The sequence below is a fragment of the Chrysochloris asiatica genome, unplaced genomic scaffold (genome assembly GCF_000296735.1).
Source record: "Chrysochloris asiatica unplaced genomic scaffold, ChrAsi1.0 scaffold00076, whole genome shotgun sequence".
Taxonomy (NCBI): Eukaryota; Metazoa; Chordata; class Mammalia; order Afrosoricida; family Chrysochloridae; genus Chrysochloris; species Chrysochloris asiatica.
The window spans coordinates 4,387,070-4,411,468 of NW_006408594.1; the positions used below are offsets into that span (position 1 = coordinate 4,387,070).

Genomic DNA, 24,399 nt, shown 5'->3' on the forward strand with positions numbered 1-24,399 from the left:
TGCTCCGGGAAGCCCCCTCTGGAGATTCCCACCTCAGTTTGAGCTCCTATGGTGGCCTGCTGGGGTCATAGCCGCTCTTGGAAGGAAGGTTGACTACTGACTAGGTAGGCTGGGGCTTCCTTGTGGTGCAGTCTGGGAAACTGAGTCACAGAGGAGCCTGGCATCATGGTTGAGGGAGGTGGCACAGCATGGAGAGGTCAGGCTAGAGAAACCCATATCTGAGCCCTGGCCTACTATGTTTTCTCTTAGTCCATTTCTCCTCCTGCCCCTGTACTAACTCTCACCCCCTAGCCCAGCCCCAGGCCTGTCCCCCACCTCTTAGTTTGGCTCCACACTCAGCCAGGTACACAGATCTCTGTAACTGATTCCCTTGGGATGAGGGTGACTTATTTGTTTCTATTGCCAAGGCTACAGGGCTGGGATGGGGTGAGAGTGGGGGGGACAGATCACCCCTCCTCCCTTCCCCTGTCCTTTCAGCGATCCCACATGTGAGAGATGTAGTCACTTTCCCCAGGGGAAGGGAAGTACCGACTTGTCTTTCTCTTCTGTGCTTCCTGGGGCCCTGGCCTTGGGCCTCAGTTTCCCCAATTAACATAAACTGGTAATCTTACACATCTTTCCAGCCCTGACTCATGTGGTTGGCTGCAGCTACCCTGCCCTCACCCCACTGCCCCCCTTCCTGGAATGGGTCTCAGGGAAGGCCTACCTTATAGAAGCTCGGGTGGGGACACTGGGCAGCAGGGAGGGGAAGGGACATCATTTAGCGACAGGGCTGTGCTGGGCCCCTCATGTCAGCGGGACAGAAAGACTTAGTGATTTGCCTCAGATCACAGGCAGGCATCGTGAGAATTGAGTGCCCAGCAGTCTGGCTCTGTTGTGGGGCAGACTGTCCAAGGAATTGTCCTCAGTCCCAATCCACTCACCAGCCTCCTATGGCTTCGTGCTGTGGGCCAGGCCCTGTCCCGTGCAGTGGCACGCAGCTCAGAATGCCATCCAGTACCACTTCTTAATGAAGAGAAGAGACAACCTGACAAGGTCAGTTTGGGGGCTGGGATGGGGAACACCATAGTCCAGCAGGTGAGATCAAATCCCAGACTTCTGAGTTGCATAAGGACCAGAAAAAGTGCTCGGCCGGGGGTGTCCTTGAATGAACAAAAAAGGGTGTCCCTGCTTGTGTGGGGCTTGTGGCTGTTTGGGGAAGACACAAAAGTATTGTCACGGATCAGAGTGAAAGCCCAAGTCTTGATAATGACCTTCAAGGCCTTTGTGTTCTGTCCGCCACCGGGATCTCCTTCTCCCTCTCTCCTCCCTGGATCATTCAGGCCCACTCCTGCTGATCAAAGACAGGTCCAGGCACACACTGAGGGAGCTCTGTGCCTCCGGGCTCTCATTCCAAGGGAGGTGGCACCCATCTGAGATCTGAATGGCTAGAAGGAGTCCTCCCTGCCAGGCATGGAACAGGTTGGACAAGAGCTCTGAGATGGAAAAAGCGGGTTAGTTCCAAAAATGAATGAAGCTGGAGAGTGAGGGGAGGTGGGGTGGGCAGGGCCTGGGAAAGACTGAATTTTATTCTAAAGTTCTAGTTTGATGGAGAGCTATGGGTTGTTTAAGATGGAAGAGAGACCAAAGGTCTACTTCTGACAGCAGAGTGGGGGATGGGTTGTAGCCCGGGGACCCTGGAGGAGCAGGTTTTAGGTACAGAGTCTGTGGATCAGGAAGTGGTGGGAGGAGGGTCGGTGTGAGGCAGAAAGATAAAATTCCTGGGCTGTTTGACTACAGTTCCGAAGTGGTTAGGGGCTAGGCAATGGGGAGCAGGCTTGGAACCCAGGTACCTCACCTGGGCCCTCCAGAGTCTGGCTACAGAGGGACTTTGAGCTTTCCTTGCAGAGCCTGCTGGAGCAGCCTGGCCTTTCTGAGGATTGTGGGTGAGCTCTTTACCTCTGACCTGGCCCCTCTGCTATGCACTGGTACTGGGAGGAGCCTGGGACAGGTCACTCAGCTGTCTCCTGAGTACTCTGCCGGCCTTCTCCCATGTCATCTTATGTGGGGATTCATATTCCCATTTTACAGATGTAGAAACTGAGAGGGAGGAGAATTGTCCAGAGAGATGTTGATGTTATTAAGTGCCATCAAGTCAGTTCTGACCCATAGTAACCCGGTATATGATTTCTGAGGAGCAGCTGGTGAGCTTGAACCGCTGACTTTGAAGTTCAAATGGCTTTGCAGTCTAGCGTATTAACCCACAGAGCCAGGGCCAAACTCAGGTCCTGGAGCACTTTTCTGCTCCTAGACAGTTCTCTGCTCTAGCAGACAGGGAAGTTGAGGCTCAGGAGGGACAGCACTCATGGGAACAAGCCTAGGATAGAACACAGTTCCCCAGGTAGGAGATGGAGCCCCCTTGTCTCCCAGTTGTGGTACATGTCTTCCTGGCATGAGTGTAGAGAGGAAATAAATGTAGTGGAATACATTGACAATAATGCTCAATTATACACTTCCACCCTCAGTGCTGTGGGCACCAAGGGACCCAGACAGCCAAGACTCATCCAGGCAGCACCTTTGGTGGGGAAGCCTCCTCCTTCTGGCTTAAAGGCATCAAGCTTTAGGCACAGCCTCTGTGTGTGTGTGTGCGTGTGCGTGTGCGTGTGCGTGTGTGTGTGTGTGTGTGTGAGAGAGAGAGAGAGAGAGAGAGAGAGACAGAGACAGAGAGAGACAGAGAGAGACAGAGACAGAGAGAGAGAGAGATTGTGCGTGTGAGTGTGTCCCTAAGTGTGCGATTGTGCGAGTTGTTTGACTATATGCGTGTGAAAGACTGTGCGTGTGAGTGTGACCATAAACATGTGTGTCTGGGAGTGTGTTACCCTCTGTGAGCACGCCTGAGTCGGTATGGCTGTGAATATGTATGACTTGGTGTGAATGTTGTACTCTCTAGAATTGAGCAGCCTCTCCAGGTGGGGGTCAGACACCCAGGGACACTAGTTCCCACCCTGCACAGATCCAGTGCCCACTCACTTCCTTGTCCACTTATCTGCCGGCCCCTTTGTTTCCGTGCCTTTATCTCCAGCCTCTGCTTAGGCTTCTTGATGAGAAAATAATTAACCACAGGCTCATTTTCCAAGCTTCCATTCTGTTCTCCCCGCCAAGTTAAAAACATTCACAATCAGCGGGGGCTGCTGGTGGGAGGAGTCACTCCCTATGGGAGGGCAGCTGGAGGCCAAGGGCACTCCTGGGTGGGCACAGAGAGGAAAGATGTGTGTCTGGGTGCAGAGCTTGGGAGGAGGGGACCAAGAAGTTCTGACGTCACCTCACCTCTGCCTCACTGTGAACTGGAGTGTTTTCAGGCCCTTCCTGAGCCTCTGTTTGCTTCCTCGTTTGTGAATTGAAGAATTTGCACTAGAATTCAGGATTTCCAAAGCATCGCCCCCTGCCTCCCCCTCCCTGGAAAGAAACAGGAGATAGGCAAAGCAAAAATAAAAATAATATAAACTTCGATGCTCAATTAGGTTTGGACAATGACACCAAGACAAAGAAAGTTCAGCGGATTTCTTTACTGTGGAATTACTCAGAGCCTTTAGCACTGTAAATTTTTATTACTTTGGATATGTAATCTCTGTATATGTGCCATCTAATTCAGAAGGACTGGAAGGGGCTGGGGGAGAAGTACACCTCTTTTCTGTACCAGTTGTGCCCCACTGCCCCTCACCTTCAGCAAACACCATTGGCAGTTTCTAGCACATGGAGAGAGGTATGTATCACGTATCAGTACCCACAGTTAAAAATAAAAACATGAACTTTATCTTGGTAAGCAATCCCCAGTTTCCCAAGGGGGCGGGGATGAATGCATCACTTCTCAAATGCTCTAGACTTTGACCACAGAACCCCTCCCCTCTGGTATGCTTGTATGTCTGACATCAGCATCCAGAGGTGAGGTTCCAGGTCTCCACGCTCTCCACACAGTGGTGCCCTGGAGACTCCTTTCTGAGAAGGCTTGAGATCAATTTGGGAAGACTGAGGCTTGGAGAGGACTAACCTTTGCCCAGGTCCTCTAGCAGGTTAGCAGCCTCAGCAGTGCTCCCAGGCAGCTTTGGGGAGAGACATGGGCAGGTTCCTGGAAGCGCTCAGATAAAGGATGTGACCAGGTGTAGGTTATATGGGGGCCATTGGGCTGTGGGTGTGATGGATATTAAGTCGTGTGCAGTGGCACTGTTTTATGTGACGTGTGCCCCTAGGTACCTGTGTGTTACTGTCCGGGCTCAGTGAGAGGCGCGTGTCTTGTAGGGTGGACCTGTGGCTCCCACAAACTAACTTTGTGTGAGTGTGTGTGCCGTGGTTGCGGAGCTGCTCTGCGTCTCCAGGTGGACCCCGGAGTGTGGAGGGTGTGAGCGTGCGTGGCCGGCCCCGCCCCGTGCGCCCGGAGCCCGGCAGGTGTGGGCGGGCCGTCCGGACCCCGCCGCTAAGGGCCGGGAGCGCCGGCGGGAAACAGGAAGCGGGGGGGAGGCGCGGCCGGACGGCCGGAGGCGGGCGTGCGGGCGGACGTGCGGACGGCAGCCGGCGGACGCTGGCCCGGGCCGGGGCGGCGATGTGGAGCGGCCCCGGCAGCCCCGGCGGCCTTGGGGACAGGGGCGGAGTCGGGGACGCCGCCCCCTTGCGCCGGCGGAGCCGCCGCCCGAGCGCAGACCCGGGAGCCCGAGGCGGTGGTGGCGTGTGGGGTGAGTCCCGGGGCGCGGGGCCGCGGAAAAGGGGAGCCGGCGGCGACTGGAGTCCTGGGGCGACGTCCTGCCTCAGAACCGGTAGTCGCCCCCGGATTCGGGCACCCTGCCGACCCCCGCGCGTCTCTTCCCGTAGACCCCGAGGACGCAGCCATGCCGGGCCGGGCCGAGGCGGGGGAGCCGGAGGAGGAAGCCGGGAACGGCTCAGGGTCCGAGGCGGAGGAGGACGCGCTGTGGGAACGGATCGAGAGCGTCCGGCACAAGCTGACACGCGCCCTGAACCCGGCCAAGCTCACACCGTACCTGCGCCAGTGTCGGGTCATCGACGAGCAGGACGAGGAAGAGGTCTTGAGTACCTACCGCTTCCCATGCCGTGTCAACCGCACTGGTGAGTGGGCAGTGCCCGGGGTTCCCCTGTGGCTGACCATGACCCCGGGCGCGGAACCCCGAGCCCTGGAGTGAGCCGGGCCTCCGTCTGCAGATCTGTGAGTGGGCCGATTGGGTGTGCCCAGTATCATGCCACCTCCTGAACCACTATTACGGGTGCAGCAGGTCCACGGTACCCACAGCGGCGCCGGCGTTTTGTCTGTCTTGAGGTTTCTGCCCACTTCCTGGACCCACGGAGAGCAGGAGCTTGGATGTGGTTGCCGGTGCCGAGTAGACTTGGGGCCTTCTTATCACATCCAGCTTATGGGCACCTTTCTGTTCCCTTTGAGCCCTTTGGTTCTATCTCTTCTCAGGTCCCACACACTCTGTGGAGAGTCATTTCTCCTCAAATATCCAAAGTCCATCTCAGAGTTAGGAGGGTCCCATGTCCCACAGGGTGTGACTTTGAACCAGAGCTGCCAAAGGAAGCAGGCTGTAATGGTGAATTTCAGACGGTGGCCACTGAGAGAAATCCTTTCTTTGCTTTTGGGAACGCAGGGGACTTCTCTTTGCTGCTGAAATTATAGCCAGGGTCCAAGGCTGCATTTGCTGGCTCTGCCTCAGTGTGTGTGGAAGGGGCTAGGGGAGTGCTGGGATGTGGGGGGAGAGGGGGACAGTTCTCCTGGCTGTGGCAGGCAGGCTTCCCTCCCTGATGTGTTAGAACAAGCTTCTGTGTGTGTCATTGGCATAAAAATCTGGGGAACGTAGGCCCTGGGGCTTGGGAAGTGGTCAGATACTATAAGAGCCCTCATCTTGACCCATGGCCACCAACACTCCCCAGGGCGCTTGATGGACATCCTGCGCTGCCGTGGCAAGAGGGGCTACGAGGCCTTCTTGGAAGCCCTGGAGTTCTACTACCCTGAACATTTCACTCTGCTCACGGGCCAGGAAGCCGCCCAGCGCTGCTCCATGATCCTTGGTGAGTAGGGCTGGTGGGACTCAGGTGCAATGCAGAGAGCCCTTACTCTGCCCTTGATGGTGGGGAAGGGGGTACTCCCATTATCCCCGAGGCTCACAGAGGGCTGAAGCAGCTTGCCCAAGGCCCCACAGCAAGCCAAGTATGAGGCTGACTCCGGAACCCTGCTAGTCTGGGTTCAAAGCCCCAAAGCTCTGAACGTTGCTTTTTCCTTCTCAATTTATTTTCAGACACATATATGTTGGGTGCACATAAATTCAGTTTCTTGTGTACAACATTCAAACACTAAATATTCAAAAGAGAAAATACACAAATATGTGGGCACTAAATAACATATTATTGAACAACCAATGGGGACAAGACAAAAGCAAGAGAGAAATAGAAAAAAAAAGAGAAGAAACTTCACTTCCCTCAGCTCTGTTCTGCTGGTAACAGTTTTTCGAATCTCCTCTTTCTTTGCATTTATATGCACATGGGATTGTCCTATAGGTGTTGCTCCATATTTTGCTGTTTTTCACAGCAGCTGTTGTTAGTGATTCTTTGCCGTCTGTTACACTTGTTTTAAATGACTGCGTAGTGCTCATTAGTGAAGCTTGGCCATCGTTCATTTTATTGATCCCTTTATTGATGGATATCCGAGTTGTTTCCAGCTGCCTGGGAACATCCTATAGGCATCTGTGCAAACGCAAGTATGCTTTAGGCTGGGTTCTCTAAAGGAACAAAATCAATGAAATGTTGTTAACTGTTGTTGCTAAAATGCCATCGAGCCAGTTCTGACTCATAGAGACCTCTGTATAGGGTTTCCAAGGAGCGACTGGCAGGTTTGAACCACTGGCCTTGCGACCAGCAGTCTAGTATGTTTCCTACAGCATCACACCAAATTAGCAAGTCCCAAATCTGTGGGTAAAGTGTCAGGCGGGAGACTTCTGACTCATGTAGTTTCAGGGACTGACAAACCCAAAATGTGCAGGTCAGGCAGTAGGCTGCTGGCTCACATCCCATAAACTGGTGGTCACATGATGATGAGTTTGGATGCAGGATCGAGAGAGCTTTACCAGAGCTTCCGTATAGATTCGACGCAGGCCGTAACTCCCCAGGAAATCCCTTACATCAGAACACAAAATACTGAGAATCATAGCCTCGACAAGTTGACATATAATATTAACCACCACAGAGAGCCGAGAAGTACCATTCGTCAAATACTATGTGTTGTAAACTTCAAATCAACATACCTTTCACCAGCAATGTGTGAGTACCCACTTTGCTCTATCCTCATGCACCTTGGGGATCGCTTTTAAATATTTTTGCCAGTTTGATACATAAAAACAATGTACATTTAATTGTTTTAAATTTGTACTTGAGAAATGCAGTTCACAGCTTACTAACTAGTGAATCTTGGGCAAATAGCTTGACCATTCTGTGCCTCAGTTTCTGTTTTTAAAATGGGTATAATAGTGGCTCTCTAGGTCTGGTAGCGTAGTGGTTACGAACCTCAAGGTCAGCAGTTCGAAACTACCAGCTGTTCCGCGGGAGAAAGATGAGGCGTTCTGCTCCCATAAAGATTTACAGCCTCAGAAACTGTGTACAGGGTTGCTATGAGTTGGAACCGACTCCAACCAACACACACAACAACAGGATTAGTTAGCACTTGATTGCTAACCACAAAGTGGGCAGTTCAAACCCACCAGCTGTTCCTTGGCTCCTTGGCAACCCTATACAGAGTTGTTATGAGTCAGAACTGACTCAGGGACACTTAACAACAACACAATAGTACTTACATTAGAATGATGTCATGAAGATTGAATTAATTCATATATGCATCTAATACAAAGTATGAATCAACACATGTTACTGGTTACTGTTATAATTGCTGCTCAGTTTGAGCATATTTTCCTTTGTTTGTTGTTGTTGTTAAGTGCCAGAGAGTCAGTTTCAACTCATAGTGAGCCTGTGTAGGATTTCTGAGGAGCAGTCCTACGTAGAGAGCTATGGGACTTGCTGATTGATAGTTCTTAGCTTATTTCTACTAGATTGTTGCAATTTCCTTATTGATTTGTGGTGGTGGTGGTGATTATGAGCCGTGGAGTCAGTTCTGACTCACTACGTCCCTGCATAGGGTTTCCGAGGCTGTAAGTCTTTACGGGAGCAGAAAGCCTCATCTTTCTCCCACGGAACAGCTGGTAGTTTCAATTTGCTGACTGTGAGATTAGCAGCCCAAGTCATAACCCCTACGCTACCAGAGCTCCTTTATTGATTTGTAGGAGCTGTTTTTATAAGGTGGCTCAGAACCCTTTGTTAATATAAATTGTGAATCTTTTCTTCTTCTCTTGTTACTTGTCTTTGAACTTTATTGCGTCTTTACCATTCAGAGGTTAACTGTTCTTATTTTTTAAACATGCATTTACCCTTCTTTTTTCTTGAAGCTCCTGGATTTTGTAGTCTGTGTAGGAAGGTCTTTCCTACCCTTAAAATTGTTAAAACATATTCCAGAATTTCCTTGTAGTGCTTTTATGTTTTTTTGTTCGTTTTCAGTGCAAGCTCCTATCCCCCTAACCTGAATTTTCTCTGCCCTGTCCCTGGCAGATGAGGAGGGTCCCGAGGGCCTGACCCAGTTCCTAATGACGGAGGTGAGGCGGCTTCGGGAAGCTCGGAAGAGTCAGCTGCAACGGGAGCAGCAGCTGCAGGCCCGAGGACGGCTGCTGGAGGAGGAGCGGGCAGGGTTGGAGCAGCGGCTACGGGAGCAACAGCAGACTCAGGAGCGCTGCCAGCGACTTCGGGAGGACTGGGAGGCAGGCAGCCTGGAGCTGCTGAGGCTCAAGGACGAGAACTACATGATTGCCATGCGCTTGGCGCAGCTCAGCGAGGAGAAGAACTCGGCTGTGCTGCGCAGCCGTGACCTGCAGCTGGCGGTAGGTCTCGGGAGGCAGCTGGGGCAGGCTGGGAGGGGGCAGAGTGTGGAGTCCCGGTGTGGTGCTGTGCGATCAGCACTGGACTGCCAACCACAAGTCCGGTGGTTCAAACCCACCAGCTGCTCCTCAGAAACGCTATACAGGGTTGCTGTGAGTCAGAACAGACTCCACGGCACTTAACAACAGCAGTAATATGGTAGCCAGAGGTTCCTTGGTAGCATAATGGGTTATGTGGTGAGCTGTTAACCACATGGTCAGCAGTTTGAATCCACCAGCCACTTCTTGGGAGAAAGATGAGGCTTTCTGCTCCTGTAAAGATAACATAGCCTTAAAACTCCTATATGGGCACACCACCACTACCACCACGGTAACCAGCTCCCCTAGAGTCACCACAATCCGGGTATTTGATGATGAGCAAGTCACTTGGGCTTCGGTTTTTATCATCTGTAATTTGGGAATGTTGATAGCACTTATTTATTGGTGGTTAACAGTAATTCTCCAGTTGCCCTGTGGAAACACTTGTCCACGTCTGAAAGCATTTTGGGTTATTACACCGGGGTGTAGGGGGGTGGGGGGGATGCGGCTGCTGCAGAGGCCAGGGATGCTTAGAAATATCCTACCGTGCACAAGACAACCCTCCACAACAAAAAAGCATCTGGCCCCAAATGGCCCTGGAGCTAAGATAAAGAAACCCTGGGCTATGAGAAGCCGGTGGGTTATGAGTTTACGGTGGGCTTTGCGTAAACTGCTCGCGTTTGTTTTTGACATTAGTGCTGACTGGGTTCTGTGCTGTGTACACGCTTCACCTCACCTCCTCCTCACTGAAGCTCAGCACTTGCTTCTCAATTCAAAATACTTGTATGGAGGCTCAGAGAGTTCAGAGGATCTGCTCAAGGCCACCCAGCTGGGACGTGCACAGCCCGAAGTTGACCTAGGCCCTTCTGGCCACAGTGCTGACCACGAACAAGGATGCTGTTCTGCCTTCTCACCGTCTGGGTGAAATCTCACTTGTTTCTCGGCTCAGCTGCCATTGGGGCCTCTTTTGGCCCCGAATGCTGTTTAATTTGCTTTATGGATTGGATTTAGCACGGGGATAACATTGGTAGTCATTCTACTGCGGTGGGGAGTTGTCCTGAGGATTTAACAGGTGAGTCCAAGTCAAGGGCTTACTTCCCAGGAATATTATTGCGCTTCTCCAGTGGGACTTGGACTGTGGAATTTGAGCCTTGGGCTTTGGATGCAGTGTTGCAGGGGGTAGTGTGTGTCCACGTTGACATTTGGCATATATGGAGCTGTAGGTGTGTGACTCGGTTCCTGTGTGTGTCTGGGCAGGTTGGAGTCTGGAGGAAGCAGGGTGACACGCCACATGTGAAAGGGCCCAGGCAAGCATGAAGCTATTGTCTGAGGGTCACCTTGCGGTTTGGCCTGAGGTGGAGGCTCCCTGAGGCTGGCAGACTGGCTGCAGATTGAATGAGGTGTGCCTGGCAGGGTGAACAGCATGGGATGGACAAGGATTCCCTCTCTGTGCCTCAGTTTACTTACCTTTAAAGTAGGATGTCGATAATGAGGATGATACACAAAACCCAGGCATCAGGCTGCTAACCACAGGTCTGAAGTCGAAACCCATTGGCCGCTTGGTTGGAGAAAGATGAGGCTGTCTACTCCTGGAAAGATTTCCAGTCTTCGAAATCCTATGAAGTGTCTTTATGAGTTGGAACCTACTCAGTGGTAGTGGGTTTGGTGTACCAGGCAGGGTCCTCAGGCTTGTGTCCACAAATGCCTTTAATTTCCAACGATCCTATAGCAGTGGGGACGCACTGTTATCTTCCCTGTGTATGGATGAGGAAATTGAGGCACAGAGCTTGGCGAGGACATGTTCCCAGGGCCCCTAGATTGAGCAGTGTTGGACTTTGTTTTTGGCATGGCGGATGGGGAGAGGGGGTGGCGGCTTGGAAGAGCTACGATTCTTCTCTCCTCACCCACTGGGGTTCCTCCTGAGCTGAGACACACATGGGCTGGCTGGGACCTTTCTCAGAGGAAGGGGTTCTGCTGTTCAGCTCCAACTGCGTGGTGTGGTTGGGAGAGGCTGAAGCTGCCACACCTTGTTGCACCTTTAGCTCAGGTGTGCGTGTGATTTGGGATGAAGACCAAGGCAGTTGGAGGTGCCGCTGTAGGTGGGGGTAAACTAGTCTGCCACTAGAATCAGACAGTGGCTGCTTTTCCCAGTTGGGAGGCTGGGCAGGGAGGGGGTAGAAGATAAGTGAGAAAGTTAAGTGAATAAATAAGCTTTTAAAACAATTTATAACATAGTTAACCAGTAATGTGTGCTGAACTTGGAGAACTGCTCCGTAGGGTTTTCAAGACTGTGACCTTCAGAAGGAGATCCCCAGATATGCCTTTCAAGGTGCCTATGGGTGGGTTCGATCTGCCAGTGTTTCACCTAGTAGTCAAACGGTTAGCCATTTGTGCCACCCAGGAACTCCATGTACCAGTTGCTGAATAGGCAAAGATTTTGTTGTATATCTTCACCACCTTAATGACACAGGAAAAACATTTTACCACTGTAAATTCACCTTACCTTCTCAGTGCCTTTCTGCTACAAATTTGCAGTGGAGTTGCAGATGGCTGTGAATGGAACAGCTGATGGAGCCTGGCTTGTCAGCTTGGGTCCCCTCCCCATGGACAGGTGTGCCTGCGGCTGCGATTTAATACGGTGTTTTATAAGGTGCAAATTTAATGAGCGGTTCTTTCTAAGCAATATAAATTTAAGGAACGAACGCTATAATTTCGTGCTAAGTGAGTTTGTGCATCAGGATTAAATGCTTCCGCATTTTCTAGTGTGTGGTGGAGACTCGGTTGCCCTGTCTCCTGAGCTCATGGGGTAGAGTGGGGCGGGGGGAGTGGGGGGAGAGGGAGTGAGTAGGAGAGTGGTGCAGCCAGCTGGCCAAGGGGTGAACAGGAGGCTGGGGGGTGTGGCCATAGTTGTCTTTCTCTGGCAGTTCACAAAGCATATTTGGTGAGTGGAAAGGAATGCGGAGTCAGACCTTTCTCTCTGAGTCCTCCGCGGAGGAGGAATGGACTGTTTAATTCGTGGACCTGCCTACCCCTTTGTGTGTGCGTGTGTGTGCTTGTATGTGTTGCCATACTCTGCTCCGAGGGTGGGGGCTGCAAGTCATTTTTCAGGACAGGTCAGGGACACTCAGAGGTCACCAGGCCTTGGGTGTGTGCCTGAGGGCAACCCCTGTGAGAGGTCCTTGTGACTTTTCCCAACACTGACTTTATTTCATGGCCTGTCACCTGCTGCTACTCTTGTCTGGTCACCTCCGGCCTTGGGTACATTTGGAAAGTGATAACCCCGGTGGAGAGGGCTGAGAGTCCAGCCAGCAGACTGGCTGTGCATGTCCGCTCCCAGCCCGGCAGCCTCCACACAGCCACTCCAGGCTCTGGACACATCCACTGAGCTGGTAACAGTCGGGGCTCGGGGACTTTCTCATAGTCACTCTCCGGCAGCTCTCTGGCTGCACCTTTACAGCCTGAAGGAGTCTTGCAAACAACTTTGCGAAGCAGACAGTGGGGCAGGAGATCCACTGGGCCCATTTTTTTTCGGGGGGGAGGTGTGTGTATTGAAAATATGCACAACAAAACATACACAAATTCAACAATTCTGCGTTCTCCTGAGTGTCTCAGCTAACCTGTCAAGTTGCCGTTGTCAATTTGATCTGACTGGACTCAGCTGAGGAAACTGAGGTTTTCCTAATTTTTTTGTTAGGAATTTCTTTTAGGGAGGTTGAGACTCTAAGCTGCTCCTAAGCATGCGTTGAGCTGGGAAGGGGACATCCTGGCTCCTAGTATCACTTAGAAAGTTTCAGTCCTGGGCTTGGTGAGACCCTCAGAACCAGTACTCGCCCACCTCCCATGCCCTGGGTGTAGATGAGGAAACTGAGGCACCGAGAGGGGCCATGACTTGCCGAAGGTCACACTGAGTTACAGGCAGAGTGGGGCCCAAGCTCTGGCTTCTCCTGTTCTTGGTCCTGCTCCCTCATGTTGATATTTGACTAATTGACTATACAGGTAGTCCCCAATTTACAGTGGGTCCGTTCCAACAAACCTCTTGTCGTTAAATCCATCCTGACATAAATACCTCTTGTTTTAAAGTTTTCCTTATAACTGCCTTTATTATCAATATCTTTGTAAATCTCATCCCTGTTTAGCTTTAGGGGTTGGAAACATTACATATAAAATTACATATGTGTTTTAGTATATTTGCATATGTAAAAAACACACTAATTACACAAATACACAACAATGTACACAGACAATGAAGAAGAGTTGAGCCATGTTGGCATTTTGTCATTTGTGGTAGTATCTTCACTAGCTCTGGTAGCGTAGTGGTTACGAATCGGGCTGCGAACCTTAAGGTCAGCGGTTCGAAACTACCAGCCGCTCCTCGGGAGAAAGATGAGGCTTTCTACTCCCGTAAGGATTTACACCCTCGGAAACCCTGTACAGGGTCGCTATGGGTCGGAACCGACTCGACGGCACTTAACAACAACAACAACATCTTCACTTGTGGAAGGTTCTGGATCATCCCTGGGAATGAAGATGACCTTTCCAGGGAGAATATTAGTGAGATTGATCTGCTATGGTCCTTTCCTTTTATCTTCCTTATATTTCACCACCTCCTGAATTTGCCTGTTGACTTGAGGGAATCAAATTGCATTTGGGTCCATGTTTTCAAGCATTTAAACATGCCCTGGATTTAATTTAGAAAAAATCCTCTAGCTAATCCTTTGGCTATACCATTTTTTTTTTTTTTTGTCAGTGGCTCTCCTTCCTCTTCCTCATTATCTTGTTCTTCAGCATTTTTTTCCTCTTCAAAATCCATTAAGCCCTTATCTGTAGATTCCCCTTCTTGTATATAATACGTGTACTCACAATAAGAAAAAAAACCCCAGAGCGTCCTAAGTGTGGGGTCAAATATGTTGTAAGCTGGGGTTACCTGTTCTGTGTCAGAATTGTGGGACAGACAGGATATTGTGACCAAGCACATCTACCCCCAAATCCTTCAAGATGACAGTCCCGGGGAGGAGGGTGGCCTTGCCCTTGCTGTCCTCCCTCCTCTTCTCATGTTTGTCCCTTCTCCGCAGTTAAGTCTGGGAAGGACACCTGCTCTCGTCCCTTGGAAATCTGGGAGGTGCCCAGGAGTGAGGGAACTGGCCTTCCTGGTGGCTCCTGGTCTGCCATCCCTGCCACCCTCACCCCCCAGCTGACGTGTGTCTTGGGCCACAGGTGGAGCAGCTCAAGCTCAAGGTGAGCCGACTGGAGGAGGAGTGTAGCTTGCTGCGCAGAGCCAGAGGGCTGCTCCCTGGGGTGGAAGAGAAGGAGAAGGAGGCAGACAGCGTGGACCTGGTCTCTGAGCTGCGTGCTGAGAACCAGCGGCTGACGGCGTCGTTACAGGAACTGCAGGAGGGCCTGCAGCAGGTACCAGGGTGATGCAGGAGGGGCCTCGGGGGCCTGGAAAGGTGACGATTCCAGATATGGGTGTCTGGGGTCTGCTGAGTACAGGGTCAACTTTCCTGGGTATTGGCTCTGGGCAGACCTCGTGGAGGTCTCTGGTGGTGGTAGTGGTGTGCCATGGAGTCGGTTCCGACAAATAGTGACCCTGTATAGGGTTTCCGAGGCTGTTGGGAGCAGAACGCCTCATCTTTTTCCCGTGGAACCACTGGTAGATTTGAACTGCTGACCTTGAGATTAGTAGCCCGACTTGTAACCACTATGTTCTGAACTCACTGAAACGGGGCACATCCTTTGCTTTGTGAGTATTTTTCTGGGACAGAGGTCCCCAGCTCACTTTTGATTTTTAGGGTCGTTAGCAGTGAGGTTGGCCCAGGATCAGGCAGTGTTTCGTTCTGCTGTGCATAAGGTCGTTATGAGTCGGTGCTGACTTGATGGCACCTGACAACAACAACAAATGATCCCAAAAAAGGAGCTCTGGTAGCGTAGTGGTTAGGAATCAGCTGTTAACCTCAGAGTCAGCAGTTCGAAACTACCAGCTGTTCCACGGGAGAAAGATGAGGCTTTCTGCTCCTGTAAAGATTTATAGCCTCGAAAACCCTGTACAGGGTCGCTATGGATCGAAACTGACTCCACGGCACATAACAACAACAACAATGATCCCAAAGGAGTCTCTGGATAGTACACAGCCAGTTAAGTGCTCAGCTGCTAAACGAAAGGTTGGAAGTTTGAGTCTTCCCTGAGGTGCCTTGGAAAAAAGGCCTGGTAATCTACTTCTTAAAAAAAAAAAAAATCAGTCCTAACCCCCTTCCAAGACTAAGACTCAACAGAAATACACGCTCTGATTGGTGACCACACACATCACCGATGGGGGGAAGTGGGGTAAAAGCAGCAATGAAGTGGCAAGCTCAGCCCTACAATCCCTGCAATGTTCAGTGGACTTCTGTGGACCCAGTTGGGGACCTGGTTGGCAAGCAGTGTGAAGAGGCCTGGGGACTCTTGGGCCCAGAGTCAGTGGCGTGGCCACGGAAGACTTGAGAGGAGAGTGGAGCCACCGGCTGACGGGAAGAGAGGACATATGCACAGGAGCGCCCACACTTGCAGATGATACCCACGTGACCTGGACCGGATGACTGGATGATTGGAACTCAACCAGGAGAGGAAAGAAGAGGGGAAAAAAAAAAAAGAGTGAGCGGATACAGTCTGATGAACTTGACCTATACCTTTGGAGCAGCGACTCAAAAGAGGGAACAAATCCTTACAGCAAGAAACATTCACACACACACCCCCCACACAGAGTGGACGGAGAAGGGCAGCTTGGACATTGGATACTCAAATGGGGATGAGGGGACTACAAAGGCAAGAAAAAAACTCCGTCCTGGAAAACCTGATGGGGCACAGTTCTACTCTGACACACGTGGGGGAGGGGAGGTGGTGCCATGAGTCCGAGTCCACTGGATGACAGTTGATGAGTTCTTCTTTGTGATCCGAAAGAGTTAAGATCCCTGAGGTCTGGCTAGCCCCAGGGCTTCCTCAGTGGTCTGTGGCAAATCCATGGCAACATGGGCCTGCCTGTTACTTATTGCTTCCCTGCCACACAGGAAGGGGGGTGGGTGGGAACCAGGGCTCTGGTGTATTTCATGGGGTGTGAGGTGTCGGTCTGGGGGCTGGATCTTGGGGCGGGAACAGGCTCTGGAAATAGCTACTTTTGTGCTGCCCTGAGCTTTGGGTAGGGGCCTGAGCAAGGGAAGGGCCTGATTCTTGTTAAGAGCAAGATCTGGCTGAGCTGGCTAGAATACACCCTCTCCCTCATCCACTTACTCCAGCTGCTCCATGGGGGCTGGGCAGGGCTGGTTCATCCACTCCCACTCAGTGTAGGTCTGAGAGATTAAGGTCCTTGGTGGAGGCAGCAGAGCTAGCGGGGTGGGTGTGGGGGCTCCTGGTGTCCTCTCCTCTTCCTCTTCATACTCATGACAGTCCTGAACTCTGACCCCAGGAGGTAAACCGGCCGGGAGCCCCAGGCTCAGAGCGCATCCTTCTGGACATCTTGGAGCATGATTGTCGGGAGGCACAGGACAGCAGGCAGGAGCTCTGCCAGAAGTTGTACGACATTCAGGGCGAGTTGCAGTGGGCAGAGGGACTGCGGGACAAGGTCAGTGTGCCCTGCCCCCCACCCGGTCCTCCAAGCCACCTCCTGCTTCTGTGGGGGGTACATTCTAATAGGGAAACAGAACCCCACATGCAGCTGATGAGAAATCTGTCCCTCTGCGCAGTAGAAGATGTTATTGTTGTTGTTAAGTGCCATCAAGCTGGTTATGACTCAGCGACCGTGGGTTTGAACTGACAACCTTGTGGTGTATCCTGTGGGAAACCCAGAGCCGGGGCTGGGGGCCGGAGGCAGGGGGCAGAGGGCAGGATGCCCTTTAAATAGCCTGGTGGGTGTGGTTAAGTGTGTTATCACACCCTTTGGAGGAACTAGACAGCTGTGACCCAGTGAAGTAACATCAGTGGCCCAGACCACCCTGCTGGAGAGTTGGCCGATTCAGTTTGGCCTCAAGCCTGTCCGACCACAGAGCCCAGCCTTTCCCTCTCCCTACTCTCCCCACTGCACATGCTCACTCTGGGTCTGACTGGTCCCTCGGCTGGCCCACAGTACCTGCAGGAGATGGAGGACCTGCGGCTGAAGCATCGCACGCTGCAGAAGGACTGTGACCTGTACAAACATCGCATGGCCACCGTCTTGGCCCAGCTGGAGGAAATTGAGAAGGAGAGGGACCAGGTAAGCCCCAGACTGCCATGCACCATGGGATGCAGGAGAAGCAGGCAGGATGGAATTGTGGGAAAAAGTTGTAGGCTGCTGATGGCTTGGGATGGGATAGATGAGCCAAGGAAACACTCAGACACGCGGCCTGAGGGCTCAAGATCTGCCGACCTGGAACACACCTGCCTCACCTGTTACTTTGATTTCTGAGACCCTGGTGTGGCACCGAGGATAAACCCTGGATTTTGAGCCCCAAGATTAGCAGTTAGACTCTGCCACTACCCTGCAGGAGAAAGATGAGACTTTCTGTTCCTATAAAGATTTGCAGCCTTGGCAATCCAGGGTCTCTGTGAGTCAGAGCTGACAATGGCCGTGGGTTTCTGAGCGTGTGCTCTGTGATCCAGGACAAGGCCTGCACAGCAGAGAAGCTGGCAGACAGATCATGCTGCTGAAAAACTTCTCCTAAGTTCTCGCTTCCAGTCCCTGGACACCAGGGCCTGGTCTGCTGAGGCCAGGGAGTGGGGTGAGGCCTCCAGCTCTCTGTGTGTCAGGCTCCTTACTAGAAAAGAAGAGTGGGAGGTTTTGTCCTCGGACCAGGTTCAGACCCAGCATCTCCACTAGAGAAGCTGGAGCCTACAAGTGTTCAGGGGCCACAGCATCCCCATGTGAAATCGGTGAAAAGGCCACTTTGGGCCTTACCCCCAGACATTCTGATTCCGGGTTAGGGTTGGGACCCAGGATCTCAGCATTTCACCAGGCTGGTGCCAGCCCTAGCTCCCTCTGTGGCAGTGGTGGCAGGTCTGCGCCATGAGCCAGTCCTCGCAGGGATCCTGGCCTCCATGTGGAAAAAGTGCTTAGAATGCACCCAGCTGGGCTTCAGTGCTGCTTCTTCACTAACTGGGTCTCACAGGGGAGTGTCCGCTTCTTTATAAGTGACAGGAGCTTGGACTTTACAAGGAGAATAGAACTTGGGTTTAAGCCCCCACCTATCTCTGCTGGCGGTGTCTGTCTCTCTGTCTCTCTCTTTCTCTCTCTCACACACACACACACACCCTACCCCACCCCCTCACCCCAGCCTCAGTTTCTTTGAACTCCTAGAGCTATTGTGAAGACAGAATGAGCTGATATTAGCCCAGCGCCTGGCACACAGGAAGTACCCAGTACATGTTAGAAACTCTTACTGTTGGTCTCAACCATACCAACCGTCACAAAGATGGCATTTTATTCTGGTATCTGAAAGACTGCCATGAGTCAGAGCTAACTCGAGGGCACTCAACACAACATCAGTTCCTACTGTTATCACCCCCCAGGCCATCCAGAGCCGGGACCGGGTCCAGCTGCAGTACTCCCAGAGTCTCATTGAGAAGGACCAGTACCGTAAGCAGGTGCGGGGCCTGGAGGTGGAACGGGACAAGCTGCTGACCACACTCACCAGCCTGGAGGGCACCAAGACCCTGCTGGAAGCGCAGTTGCAGCGGATCCAGGGCGGCCCCTGCCTCAAGGTGAGCAAGTGGATCCTGGTCTTACTCCTGGATGACAGAGACCGCTGGGGTCCTGGCAGGGGCCCTGGGCTGGAGTGGGAGAGTTCAGCTGGGTGTACGAGCAGGCAGAACCCGGTGGCAGGCTTTGCCTGGGGGTAGGGTGTGTCCAGTGGACAAGCTTGGCTGTCCTACAAGAAAAGCTGTGGGCCCTGGCAGGCGTCCTCACCCTGGGTTAGGAGCACGCTGGTCTTGGAGGGAGCTCTCTGGCAGGGCGGGGAAGGTAGGTCCTGGTGAGAGCCCTCAGCTGGAGTGGGTGCCCAGGCTGGGGTGGGTATGGGTTGTTGGATCAGCGAGTGATGGGGCATGTGTGCCTCTCAGTTTCCACGGTTGCTCCTGGGCACTGAGAATACTGGCAATGTCTCTTTGCATGCCCTTGGGGAAGGCTGGCTGCACCATGGCTGCGGAACATTCTAGAAACCCAAAGCTTCTTGGAGTCCAACTAGCACAGGAGCTTATGGGCTCACATAGCCAGGCAGCACTGGAGCCCCAGCCCAGACCCTGGTAAACACTGGCCCTCAGGTGTCTCTGGCCGCTCTGCTTTTCCTGTTTGGGATTTGCTTGAAGTGGGATTCAACCAGTCAGATGTTTGGGGCAATGAGGCCTGGAGGAACAGAATGAAAAAAGTGTGAGTCTCCACTTTCCCAGGTTTTAAAAATCTCTCAGTGGCTCTTCTTGTTGTAAAGTGCCATTGAGTTGTCCGACTCATAGTGACCCAATACAGAGTTCCCGAGGAGTGGCTGGTGGGTTTGAACCGCCAACCTTGAAGTTAACAGTTGAGGGCTTATCCAGCAGCACCATACCAGGACTCTTAGCTACAGACAAAGGCCCTCATCCTGCCTACAAGGCCTGTGGGGTGGGCCCCTCCGGTTTTTCAGCCTGGTTCTCTGGGTTTCAGCTGTACTGGCCATTTATCCCTGAAGGATGTCATAATGCTGCCCCGGGGACTTTATGTTTGCTGTTCCCTCTGTCAGGAACATCTTCTTCTAATGTGCCCACTCAGCACCTACTTACCCTTAAGTTTCAGCTGAAACCCTGAGTTCTCTGGACCAGCCTCCCAGTTCCCCAGGCCTTCTGGCCTCAGGCACATTCTTCCCTGCCTCCCTTCCTCCCCATTATAGTTGCTTCTTGTTGTTGTTATGTGCTGTGGAGTCGGTTCTGAACAGGGTTTCTGAGGCTGTAAATCTTTATGGGAGCCGAAAACCTCATCTTTCTCCCGTGGAACGGCTGGTAGTTTCGAACTGCTGACCCTGAGGTTCACAGCCTGATTTGTAGCCACTACGCTACCAAAGCTCCATTGTAGTTACTTAGTGGATTCCAACTCATGGGGACCTCATGTGTGTCAGAGTAGAACTGTGCTCCATAGAGTTTTCAGTGGCTGATTTTTTTTAGAAGCAGTTTGCCAGGCCTTTCTTTAAAGCACCTCTGGGTAGATTTGAACCTCCAGCTTTTCGGTTAGTGGGAGAACTTCTAACCATTTGTACCAGTGTCTTCATCTGTTGGCTTGTTTACAGTGGGTCTTCCCCATTGAACTGTGAGCAACCCCAGGGCCATGGTCTGGCTCCGTTTCCTTTGCACCCTAAAAAGTGTTAAGAGAGAAGGTGGCTAGTTTAGGCTCAGCCCTGCTGACCCCTTCCTGCTTTCCTCTCCCAGGCCTGCACCTCCTCCCACTCCCTTTGCTCCAACCTCAGCAGCACCTGGAGTCTGAGCGAGATCACCTCCCCTCTGGGGGCCCCAGACACAGTTGGGGAGGTAGCTGTTGCCGGGGGATCTGAGCCTCACACCTCGGTATGACACCCACTTGCCCCAGATGGTAGGGGAGGGGGATGCTGGTGACCTTTATATATTTACTAAGATGTAGATGCATTCCAGTTTGTTGATGGCCCCATTTAACAGGGAAGAGACTGAGGCCCAGGGAGGCTAAATGCCTAAGTTAAGTTGACGCAGAGTCAGCTTGGGGTTGAGCCTGGGTGCCGGGGAACCTTGGATGACCCTCACATGCTGTGATCTTCCCAAGCCCACACCCTGCTCTGGATCATAGTCCCATTTGTGGGGCTTTGATGTCAGAGAAGGTACTGGACCACTGAGGTGACCCAGGCTCTGGTGTGATATCGCAGGAAGAGGCTGCCGACAGTGAGAAGGAGATCAACCGGCTCTCCATCCTGCCCTTCCCTCCCAGCGCCGGCTCCATTCTCCGTCGGCAGCGTGAAGAGGATCCCGCACCCCCTAAGAGGTACACAGGGAGAGCAGTAGGGGTCCAAGGAGGCAGGGCTGCTGTTTCCCGAAAGTTCTACCTCCCAGCTTCCCCAGTAGTCAGATCCAGGCAGTTCTCCCTCCTCCCCCTTTATTGTCCATCAGCAGCTGGAGCTCAGGAAACCCAGGCCCCATGTATCCTCCAAGTGATGAGGTCAGGGCTGCAGACAGGCCACAGAGCAGAGTGGGCTCAGCTCCAGCCCAGCCCCAGCAGGAGCACCGGAATTTGAGCCCTGAAGAACCTAAACCCAAGGAGGACGAGATGTGGTTAAGGATTGGGGAACACAGACTCGGGGGTCAGGGACTCAGGCCCCAGGGACCAATCCCTGTCTGCTGGTGGCAAGACCCAGGGCAGGCGATACCCCACACTCCTTCCCTTGGCAAGTGCCCTCGTCTGAACGCTGGGCATTGGGATGGTGATCTGGGGTGGGGGGGTTCACCCCTGAACAGAGGGGTGACTGTGCTGCCACAGAGGTGGGATCAGTAGTTGGGGAGACAGACCCAGGCACCACGCATGGTAATTCAAGGTAGATCACCAGAGCGAGAGTCCAGTGAGGCTCCCAGGACGGGTTGTTGGAGCTGCTTCAAGGCCAGGCTAGGGATGGGGGCACTCTAGGTGGACGAATCTGCAGTGTGACCTGAGGGTTAGCTTCTTGCCCTGTGAGTTCAGGGGACAGGAGGCCCCAAGTGTGACTCGGACCCCTGCCTGGGGTCTGCCTGCATTTACTTGGGGGCTGAGGGCCTTGCAATGCCTGCTGTACCTCATCTCTTGTCCCCTCACCTTCTCTCTGGCCAGGTCCTTCAGCAGCATGTCTGACATCACAGGTAACGTCCTTTCCAACTCCCGGGGAAGGGTCCACTGGGGGGAGTGGCTTTTAGCCCTCCTGAGACCTCGGCCACTGGCTGGTTCCACCTGAGGTGCTCTAGATGAGGGCAAAGCCCTGGAAAAGACTAGCATGTGTCCCATTCCCTGAGACCACAGTGGGTTCCTGAGGCAGTTGGTCCCCACCACTCACCCTGAGCCCAGTCTTAGCCACACTGCAGTCTGGGTTGTGCTCCCTAAACCCTCCTCAGAGTCCACCTGCTTCTACCCTTCCCGAGGTCACTCCTGCGTTGTTATCTCGTCTCAGGCACCCTGGGTCTCTCTGTTTCTCAGTCCGGGATTCCTGAGACTCATTCTTCCTCCTTAGGGAGTGTGACACTTAAGCCCTGGTCCCCCGGCCTGTCCTCATCCTCATCCTCTGACAGTGTGTGGCCCTTGGGAAAGCCCGATGGCCTTCTGGCCTGGGGCTGTAGCTTGGATCTCCTCAACAGGTACGGCAGCTGCCTGGGGTGGGAACTGGTGGGCTTGGGTGAACAGCGTTGAGGTGGAGGGAGTAGGTAAGCCTTTGCCAGAGTAATGACGTCTTTAGGCATAGACAGAACTTGGGTTTAAATCCTGTCTGTGTGATTTAAATCTCTGGACCTCAGTTTCCTCATTGGTGCAAGGGGGACAAGCAAGGATCTATTTTTTTTTTGAAAAAAAAGAAACACCTTTTATTGTGAATCAAGTGAAGGTTTACAGAGCAGATCATTGGTTTTACATGAAAAAAAAATCACACACTTTGCTTCATACTAAGATTGCAATGCCCTCCATGTACAACTGTTAACAGTATTTACTTCTATTCACTGTAACTGGTGCATTCTCCCTGTGTCTCTTACTACCTGAATCTGTCCTCGCTAACCTCCCTCTTGTATATTGCCTGCCCCATGTCACCCATGCTATCCTATGTCTGCCCTAAAGCCTCTGAATAATTTTCTTTCCTCCCTCCTCTCTCTAACCATTCATTATACGTTGTTTCTTTTATCAATAAAACCTTTTCTTAACTTTTGACAACATTGGTCTCATACAAGATTTGTCCTTTTGTGACTGACTAATTTCATTCAGCGTTATGTCCTCCAGGTTCATCCATGGTGTGAGGTGTTTTGCAGATTCAGTGTTGAAGAGGTTTCGCTTTATCATTGTGTCTAATCGTATTCCATTGTGTGTATGTACCAAAGTTTGTTTGACCATTCTTCTGTTGTTGATGGGCGTTTAGAATGTCTCCATCTTTTTGATGTGTTTTTTTGAGACAACATTTTGAAGGATCCTGTTTTCTTATCTATTCTGCTCTGCAATAATCTCTTCTACGTGTGAGTGTTTTGAGGTTTCTGCTTCATGGAATTAAAACCCTTAGCTCTGCCAGGCACACAGTAAACCAAAAGTACAGCTGTCGAGTTGATTCCGATAGAGTAGAAATGCACCATAGGGTTTGAAAGGCTGTGGTCTGTATGGAAACAGACCACTACATCTTTCCTCCCGTAGAGTGGCTGGTGGACTTGAACTACCAGCCTTTGGGCTAGGAGTCAAATGCTTAACCACTGTGTCACCAGGGCACATAGTAGGTGCTCAGTAAGTGGCTGCCCCTTTATCACGTCCCTGTGAGCCAGGCCTCCCAAGCTCAGAGTTCTGGCAGGACTGAACTATCCAGCAAAGCCCTGTGAATGGGGCTGGGCTGTGAGTGACAGGATACATCAGCTCCGAGGGCAGGTGCTGGACTCTGTGAGCGCTGGCTATGGAGAGGCCTCCTGTTCGGACCTGCCAGTGGGGGCTGGGGAGACCTCTGGTCTCAGCAGGCATGGAGAACAGCTCACTGAGGGGGTAGGCAGAAGGCCTCCAGAACAGTGGCTGTGACTTGGTTGAGTCCGGAGCAGGAGGCGGAGTGAGGAGAAAGGAGACAGTCAGTGGACGTTGGGCCCGACCACCCGTGTCCAGCTCTGTGTCAGGCTAGAAACTGTGGACTTTGGCTTCGAATCCCTAGAAACCTGGGAGGGTTCCGTTAGCATTCGATGCAAGGCCAGGGTCTCCCGGCTACTCCACAGCGCCCTCTCTGGGCATGATCCAGATGTTTTTGTTGTTGGTAAGTGCTGTCTGAGGCTCAGGTGCCCAGTGAACAGACCGATTTGGGCTTTAGATGAGGGCCAGGGAGGACTGAATGGCGGAACTGGCATAAGGGGATGTTGGGTCCCAGAGGAAGAGGTCACCCAACAAGCCAGGGGTGCCACAGGCCCCTGCCCCCCCCGGCCCAGCAGCCGTTCTAGTGGGACATTGTTTCTCAGTGCAGGACATGCTCTGGGGGAAGGGGTGGAGGCGCCTCCCTTCCTGTCTGCCTCTCTGGCCCTTCCTCCAGCCTGGCCACAGCAGGGCTCTGGCCAGTGTCCAGGGGCTGCTGGGATGAGGCCGAGGGGCCAGGAGACTGTCCCAGCCCCCACTGATGTGGTCATGGGGCCACCTCGGCTCCCCACGCCTGAGGAGGAGGGAGGGAGGCAGAGGAAGAAGACAGACTAGGGTGGGGAT

The 24,399-nt window shown here is 52.5% G+C and overlaps 1 protein-coding gene across 1 annotated transcript in view; it reads left to right on the forward strand.

The window, feature by feature from the left end:
- Positions 1-4,853: 4,853 nt before the first annotated feature.
- The window catches only part of CARD10 (caspase recruitment domain family, member 10), a 31,679-nt gene continuing 12,133 nt past the window's right edge, over positions 4,854-24,399 (forward strand). The window contains exons 1-11 of the mRNA XM_006865275.1: positions 4,854-5,094; positions 5,914-6,051; positions 8,632-8,957; positions 14,247-14,438; positions 16,468-16,623; positions 17,125-17,250; positions 18,543-18,734; positions 20,424-20,558; positions 20,888-21,003; positions 21,820-21,848; positions 22,214-22,337. Of these exons, the coding sequence (XP_006865337.1) occupies positions 4,860-5,094; positions 5,914-6,051; positions 8,632-8,957; positions 14,247-14,438; positions 16,468-16,623; positions 17,125-17,250; positions 18,543-18,734; positions 20,424-20,558; positions 20,888-21,003; positions 21,820-21,848; positions 22,214-22,337 (1,769 nt within the window). The 5' untranslated portion in view covers positions 4,854-4,859. The remainder of the gene's footprint in view (positions 5,095-5,913; positions 6,052-8,631; positions 8,958-14,246; positions 14,439-16,467; positions 16,624-17,124; positions 17,251-18,542; positions 18,735-20,423; positions 20,559-20,887; positions 21,004-21,819; positions 21,849-22,213; positions 22,338-24,399) is intronic.